The sequence below is a fragment of the Alligator sinensis genome, unplaced genomic scaffold (genome assembly GCF_000455745.1).
Source record: "Alligator sinensis unplaced genomic scaffold, ASM45574v1 scaffold782_1, whole genome shotgun sequence".
Classification (NCBI taxonomy): Eukaryota; Metazoa; Chordata; order Crocodylia; family Alligatoridae; genus Alligator; species Alligator sinensis.
The window spans coordinates 113,769-122,015 of NW_005843078.1; the positions used below are offsets into that span (position 1 = coordinate 113,769).

The following is an 8,247-nucleotide window of genomic DNA, read 5'->3' on the forward strand; positions in this document are numbered from 1 at the left end:
CGTCTGGGCCTGGAGCTGCCCGCAGCCCCGTGCCCTCCCGCCGGCCCAGGCGCTGCAGGGGAGCCCCGGCCTGGGCTAGCGCTCCCTCCAGAACGGCGCCTTGGCACGTGCAGGCAGGGCCGTCCCGCTCTGTGGGCGCAGCAGCTCGCGCCCACCCCGCGGGGGGAGCCAGGGAGACGACCCCAATATCCTCTTGCCGCGGAGGCCAGAGCTTCCCAGCCGTGGGCGCGGTGCCTGGCCACGAGGAGCAGGACGAAGGCAGGGAGGGCGCGTCCTGCTTTGGAGGATGCTTCTGTTGCAGAGACGTGGGCCTGGTGCTGCCCGCCAAACAGTGACCCGGAGCCGGGGTTTGGCAGGACAGCGGCCTGCCACGCGCCGCTCGAGGTGGCACGGGGCCGGGGCCAGGCGCCCCTGCCCCCCAGGCTCCTGGAATTCCCCCAGGGAGCCCCACGCAAGTGCCGGGGTTGAGCTGCCTGGTCCCCATGCCTCCGGGTGGGAGCTGCGGCACAGCTCGCTTCCACCTCATCCAGTGTCTCCTCCACGTGGTTCTGGCTGCAGCAGTTGGGTCAGCGACCACGAGAGATCGGCCGCTTCCCGGCTCCTCGACAGGAATTGCGAGCAGGAGGGAAGGATAAACCCTCCTGTAACCTGGCAACGTCTCTCTTGCTGTGGCAGCAAACCCTGGCAGGCTGCGGGCGCATGCGGAGCTGTCAGCAAGCAGATTGCTGCCCCAGGCCACGGCTGCGGTGATGGAGGAGCCAGTGCAGCGGAGCGCAGAATGGCGGCCGCTCCAACAGCCCGGCAGCACCCGCACCTTTCCCGCCGGCTGGGGCGCTGGGAGCAGGCGAAGGCTGTGAAACCCATCTTCCCTCCTCTTCTGCTGCCCCATCCCTCCCTTCTCCCCTTCCCTGGGCGTGGCGGGGCGCGCCGCGTCCCTGGGGACAACGTGCTTTGTCGTGCACGTGAGGCTTTGTGTTGCACGCTGCTGCCGCTCACGCGGGGCAGCATGTACAGTGTTAATGATTTGTCTGTGTCCATCCATCCATCACGGGGGTCTGTGACAGGGCTGGGACGGTGGGCCGCGCGCATCTCGAGGGCAGGGCGCCTAGCCGGGGAGGCGATCAGGATGCTGCGGGCAGGCAGGCGGGGAAGCCAGCCACACATTGTGCCCTGCCGTCGCCATGCTGCGCTGCCTCCTTGGCGCACGCTCCCCCTCCGCCTGCCCCCCACTCTTTCCTTCCCCTCGCTTGCGCGCTGCCCTTCCTTTCCCTGGATTTCTGTCTCCTGCTGGTGCTGCGCTTGTCCGGAGGGGCTTGTTCTTAGCCTTCTGTGCTGGAAATCCTGCCAGTGAATGTTTCTGTGCTGCCTGCCACGTCCCTGGGGAGAAGGCCTGGGAATGCAGTGCTGGAGGAGACCAAGACAGCTATTGTTCCCCACGGCTGCCGGGTGCTTTCTTTAGCTGGCAGAGCCTCCCTGCGAGCTGCTCCATGTCCTTGCCGGAGCCTCCCCTGCACCCCGGGGCCCAGGATCCTGTGGCGCTGGAGAGGAGAGGCTGCAGTGCTGCTGCTGGAAGGCTCAGACGTGTTTTCAGTTTGCCTCCCGCTTATCTCTGCTGTTTGGACAGAGAGGTTTAAAAGGCTGGATTTTCTGTCCCTGCAGAGTAAACACACAGACCCGGGCAGCACAAACTATTTCTGGCTTATCAGTTGAGGAATGCAGCAGCTGAGGATTAGCGGGAGTGGGCCGTCAGGAAGGCCCTGAAGGGGCCCCCTCCCCACTCCGCTCTATTAGAAGTGTGAGAGCCCAGCAGGACTCAGAGGGGAGAGTTGGAGAAAAAGGCAGAAAAGGGAAAGAAAGAGGCAGAGGGAGAGGAGAGAGGCTGAGCCGACCCGATGGCCACGGATGAAGTTGCCGGCGGGGCTCGCAAAGCCACGAAAAGCAAACTTTTTGAGTTTCTGGTCCACGGGGTGGTGAGTCGGGAAAGTTAGAGAGCTGGCTGGTGCTGAACAGAGGGATGAGCGAGCCAGGCGCCAGGGCTGGGCTGGGAGCAGCCCCGCCGTGTGCCCTGGGTGCTGGCTGGCGGTCCACGCCGCGTGGCAGGAGCAGGGGATGGGCCCAGCTCCGTGGGCAGGCGTTTGGGTGAGGTGTGCAGCGGTCACTGCTTCTGACGCTGCGGGAATGGGGGGGCGGGTTTGCTTCCAGACCGGTTCCGGGGCAGGGGCCAGAGCGGATCTGACCCCTGCGGTCTCGCAGGGCGCCTGGTTCTGCAGTTCAACTCCTGCTGCGTGCAGGGATGCTGGGAAAGCCCTGTGCCGCGGGGCGCAGGACTTGTCTCTCGTGTGTCCCCTGGCTACCTAACAGGTGACTTCCAGGAGACTAGCTCTGCACTGGTTGCTGGGGAGCCTCAAGCTGCCATACTTCGGGCACCCTCAACATCCTTGTAGCCTTCCTGTGGCCATTGGAGGCCTCCTGACATTCAAGGGATTGCCATTCGTGAGGACATGCCTTCCTCCGCCTTGTGCTTGTTGGGAGCTGTGTCCCTCCGGGGCTCCCAGCAGTGACGGAGAGCAATTGCAGCTTGTGACATTGGGGTTTCTTAAGGAGACTTCAGTGTAACAGAAGGCGCAGTGCTGGGGAGTCTGAGGAGCGCGAAGGCTGAGTGGCTGTCAGAGATTGCGCGCGCTTTCTCTTGAGGACTTGGGATCTGCTTGCAGTGGCACCCTCTTCCAAGCCGTCGCAGAGGGCTCTGCGTTAGAGTCCAGCAGCCCACGGTGCTGCCCCTTTGGCGGCCTGGTGCTTGCCCTCGGTTTGCTTGCCTGGAGCGTGACGTCTTTGACAAACCCTCGAGATGGGGCGATCCAGACCTGCCAGCCTAGGGCAGTGTGAGCAGCATGCCGTTTATATGAGAACAGCATCCTAGTGACCGCGGCACTGGGGACCTGCAGGATTAGTGACTGGCAAATGAGCACTCCCCTTGGTCATACAGCCCGTGTCTGGGGGCAGGCCAGCCTGTGGGGTAGCACGCCTGCCAACGGGCAGGCCTGTGCAGCAGACTGTGAACGGGGGGTGACCTAATGGTAGAGGTGAATGCATGGGGCAGTCTGCTGGCTGGCACGTGCGGATGGCCTGTGGGGCAGTGCAGCACGGGGTGGGCATGTGAGGCGGCCTGGGAGCCGGGAGCATGTGGGTGGCCTTTTAAAGGGTCAAGTGTTCTCTTGGCAATGACAGGCCAACGCACTCCCTTCAGTACCGGGGACAATGGCTGAAGCGGTGGTGAAGAGATCCCCTCTCACCTGTGGGTGGGTGAGAGGTGCCAGGGTCAGTCATAGATTCATAGATGTTAGGGTCGGAAGGGACCTCAACAGATCATCGAGTCCGACCCCCTGCCTAAGCAGGAAAGAGCGCTGGGGTCAGATGAGAGTCAGGCTGAAGTCAGGCTTTCTGATGCAGAATTGGGCCTCTCCAGCACTGGAACTGCCTGCGGATGTTGGCAGTAGTGGATGACCAAAAACTGTGTGCTTGGACTTCCAGAGAGCCTTTGCTGTAGTTTGTCGCTGTGCAGGCGGCATTGGAGACTGGCTGCCTCGTCCGCGTGGGGATTGCAGGCTCCAGCATCGCTCCGTGCATGTGGCTGCAGTCAGGCAGATGTCTGGGGCGGAGGTCGCTGGTGCCGGTGTGGCACAGCTCTCCTCAGAGCAGCCCTCTCTGCTCCTTAGCAAGGCCCCGCAGGCCTGCCCCAGCAGCTTCTCCTCCCACTCCCCTGGCATTATGTTGTGTGTTTTCCTTTTACTGGTGCACCTGCCGCACTGACCCTGATCTACTCTTTTAGTTCCTTCACCTCCGTTCTTGCCTCCTTCCTTGTCCTTCTCTGGACGTGGGCACAGCCAAGTCTCCTCCACCAGAAGGGGAGTCACTCCTGACCTCACCTGTCTCGCCAGCCTGCGCTCCTTCATCTCCACCTCCAAAACAACTGAAGGAGCCGTCACAGCTGCTGCCCGCGTTCTCATTTCTCTAGCCACTCGGCCTCAGGCTGCAATGGGTCATGCGGTTTCCGTGTAAAAGCGAAGGCAGCAGCAGAGTCTCTGATCGTGTCCATGAGGCTGTAGCTCTTGATATGGGGGCAGAAGTGCTTGAGGTGATAACTGATGAGTTTTCTGTCAGGGAGGGGCACCAGTGTCCTCAGCGGTGTTGTTGCCAGTGGTGGAAAGGATTTTGGAGAGAAGACTCTTGCCACATTTCCTGGGGACTGTGAGACTGGACTTCCCGAACCCCTGTAGGCGCAGACTTTGTCACCAGCTCTTGCGTCATCATTCTGGGCTCTGCCCCTCTCCTCCATCTCTGGTCCTGACCCTCTCTTTGCTCTACCCCAGTGATCCTCAGCTGGGCGATACAAGACCCTATCAAGGGTAGTGCACATGAGTACTGTTAGGTGTCCAGACACTTACACATGATTCATAAGATAAACCCAGAGATTTCAAACAGGAATCCCCGGCATCACAAACATTCAGACCTGCTGTGGTCCCTCTTGCTTTCTTGTCACAGAAGAATTGCTCTTATTTTTCCATGGTTGAGAAATGAGTGACAATGAAGAGATGGCATTTTCTGCGGGGGCCTGGAGCCTCACAAGGTGTGTCTTGAGTCTGGAAAGGTTGAGAACCTCTGCATTATCCAGACTGGTCTCGTGATGGGCAAGATCTTGAAGCCTGTGCTGTAGCCTCATTCTCCTTAACTCCATGATGGCCTTTGCTGCTGACAACCACACCTTCCTGAAATCGCTTTCTTGGCACTCCTGTCCTTCTATGGTCCCTGCCTACCTCAAGCCTGCTTTAACAGGTCCTCCTCAGCCTGTCTTGGTGGACACCTCTGAAGGCCCTATCTCTGGCCTGTCCTTTTCTCCTCTCTGCGCCCTGTTTGCAGTGATCTGATCCAAAACCCTGCCGGTAACCATCTTTATGCTGATATACCAGTCTGCTGATCAGCTTTCTCCCTTCCTTTAACCAGTAGCACATCCTCACTTGCCTTTTCTGGCATCTGTTCTGGGTGTCCAGCCATCAAGTTAAGCTCAGCGTGGACAAAACGGAGGTATTAATCTCCTACAAGCCATCGCCTTTCTACCTGGTGCTGCCCCGGCCGGTCACGTGGACCTCCTCTTTGGTCTCTTTCCTTTGACACATGTATAACGGAGCCATATCGACCTTTCATCTTGCACGTTCTGCATCTATGATCCAGTGCTGTCAGCGTGGTTCTCCTCCCCCTTTGTAGCATGGGTGCCATTGAGATCTCCTCCTGTTCATGGAGAACACTGCTGCCAGGTTCATCTCCTTGGCCCCTTGTTCTGGCTCTTCAACGCCCTGCTGCTGCCCTGTCACTGGCCCCCCCTTCTCCTTTCTACAAAGGGAGTCTGACCTTAGTGTGTTAGGCCTTTCTCCTCCTCCCTGGTCAGATCTGATGTCTTACTACAGCATCCATGACATCAGCTCAGCCTGATGGCTGTTCTCAGGTAACTTCAAGCTCCCCGCTGCAGCGTCTCTGTTGCTGGGGAAAATGTCCCTGTTGGCAGTGATGGAATCAGTCTTGTCCTCTTTTACATCTCCCCTTAAAACTGACTTCTGTCATGATCTCTACTAATTGCAACTAGCTGCACCAAGGCTGCTAACTTGTACAAATGTACCCATCCTTCAGCCAGTCTTCTTGACCAGCCCATTTACCTGCTTATTCACTCTCTCTGCTCACCGTGGGCTGTGTGTGTGGTTGGGGCAGGGGCTGCATTTGGTGCTTGGCAGTTATCACAGGAAGCCCCATTCCCAGAGCAGGGTCCTTGCACCTTACCGCAGTAATGATAAATAAGTGAAATAGGGATAAGCCCTCAACTTTCCCCATGGCTGGAGGCTGTGCCTGAGATCTGGTTCCACGAGGATCCACAAAGCATCTGAGTTTGAATCAGTGATCTGGAAAAGAGGGTGAGCACCGCGTTTTCATGTGCAAATGTTGCTACGAAACTCCTTGTACATCGCTGGGTTTTAAATGAGCTGAAACCATTCACAAAAAAGGCCTGGACGTCATTGTGGGCTGCTCGGCACACGGCAGCAACCAAGAAAGCAAATACAATGTTCATGTGCATGAGAAATGGGGCAGGGAATAATACAGCAGGCACCGTGATCGGAAGTGGGGTCATGTCCTCACCAAGACATTGTGCTTGGGACCGACAGGGTGGGGGCTTCGCGCTGGGCAGGTGAGGGCAGGTGGGTTTATGTGGGAAATCCTGTTGAGGAGATGAGATGAACAGTAACTTGTCGCAGAGGTGGTTAATCGGGTGCCCCTTTCTGTGTCTCAGTAATAACAGAGGGCATGCTCCATGAAACTGGAAGGCAGCCTGGTCAAAGCAGGTAAAAGCCGTGGTTTTCTCCAGCACACCATAAACCCGTGGAACTTGCTGCCATAAGAAGTGGCAGAGGCCCAAAGATAAATGGGCTTCGTATACATTAGACAATAGTGCGAGTAGAAGTGATGCTCAGTAGGGCTTTATGAGGGATGTAATCTCCTCCCTGTGTTGGATGTGAACCCAGCTCAGCCTCGCAGGGGGTGGAGAGATGCTTTCAGCTGTTCCCTGCCCCTCCTGCAGGACTTCTCGCAGCTTCTGTGAGGCCTTTTGTCCAGACCATTGCCAGAGAGGGTGTGTTTGACTTCTGATTTAAGTGTCTGTGGAGCACACCTTACTTGGCTTCAGAGCTGGCTCGCTGATGGAGCACGGCAAGTGGTGAACCAGCATTGAAGGGTGTTCCTAGGAGGGAGTCCGCAGAAACGGGCATGAGGCCCCTGCAGCTCAGCTATGTCATGCAGCGGATAAGGCCCTGGACACTTAGTCAAGAGACCTGGGCTCTGTTCCCAGCTCTGTCATCGACCTCCTGGGGGACCCTGGGCAAGCCGCATCCTTTATCTGCGCTCCAGTTCCCTGCCTGTAAAACAGGGATACTGATACTGGCCTTGTATAAGGCAGGAAGTGCTAGGTAGGAGCTGGGTATATATCATTATCACCGTTGCTGCTGCTGTCATCAGTGATACACAAACAAGAAGAAAATTGCCGCTGGTAACATTTTTGGATGACATGAAAATGGCAGAGTAGCAAATAAGAATGAGGGCAGGACAGTCGCCCAGTGCAAACTGGATCTTGGGAAAGTCAGGCTGGAAGGGACCTTACACGGTCACATCTAGTCCAGGCTCTGGCTCAAACCATCCCTGACTAAACCATCCTGGCCACGTGTCTGTCCACTCTGCCCTTGAAAACTCCCAGGGATGGAGATCCAACAACTTCTCTAGGTAGCCTGCTCCAATGCTTGACCACTGTCGGATTGTTCCTCCTCATCGCCAACCCCAATTTCCTCTGCTGCAGCTTGAGACCATTGTTTCTAGTCCTGTCTCCTGTAGCCACTAAGGAAAGCCCATCACCATCCTCTCTGTAATCGCCCTTCAGGTATTTGAAGACTGTTACCAAATCCCCCCTCGGTCTTCTAACTAAATGAGCCTAGCTCTATCAGCCTTTAATTGTGTGGTCAGCTGGGCCTGTTCACACACAATCCAGTTACTTTTAATACAGCTAGCGCACTAGGAACCGAGAGTGCAGTCCTCACTTAGAGATTTGAGGCTTGGAGCATGGTGTCTCCCAGTGAGAAAAGCAGTGAACTTTGTTTGACTTGTCCAACAGGAAATCAAGAGGGGGCTTATTTGCACCATACTGTCTCCAGAAAGGAAATATGAGGTCCAAAATGGGTCTCTGTCATTTGTTTCTGTTGTCACACCTGGGAGGTCCTACTCTTGGCCGCATTGCTCTGGGCATGGTATGTGCACAGAGAACAGAAGGCTGGTCCTTGCCCCAGAGAGCTTACAATCTCCCCATAAGATGAGAGAAAATGGATGGACAGACAGATGAGGGCACACGAGGAAATGATGCGACAGCAGTGGTCAATGTGAGATGGAGTAGTTACCTGCAGCCTGGCTGTCAAGTTTTTGGGGCTGAGAGTGTTTGAGAAGGATCTGAAGTGGAAAATGGAGATTTGGGGGCGTTTCTGGAAGGTTTTTACGAGGCATGAGGGGCAGCAGCGATAAGGAGCAGGCTCAAAAGTGCCGGTTTGCGAGGAAAGCCAGCCAGCGGCAGAGGCTAAGCATCATGGGCTGACTGGTGGCAGGGGTCGACCTTCTGGTGCTATGTGAGCACTGACAGATAGGGGAGGGATCAGCTGTCAATAGTAG

At 56.9% G+C, this 8,247-nt stretch overlaps 1 protein-coding gene across 3 annotated transcripts in view; it reads left to right on the top strand.

The window, feature by feature from the left end:
- Positions 1-385: 385 nt before the first annotated feature.
- Positions 386-8,247, top strand: part of SMARCD3 (SWI/SNF related, matrix associated, actin dependent regulator of chromatin, subfamily d, member 3) — a 108,352-nt gene continuing 100,490 nt past the window's right edge. The window contains exon 1 of one of the 3 annotated variants that reach the window (XM_025193616.1): positions 386-962. Coding sequence is in view for 1 of the 3 variants with exons in the window: in XM_006037184.3 (XP_006037246.1) it covers positions 1,893-1,970 (78 nt within the window). In the remaining 2 variants the exon portion in view is untranslated. The other 2 variants (XM_006037184.3, XM_025193615.1) reach the window with 2 other exon arrangements.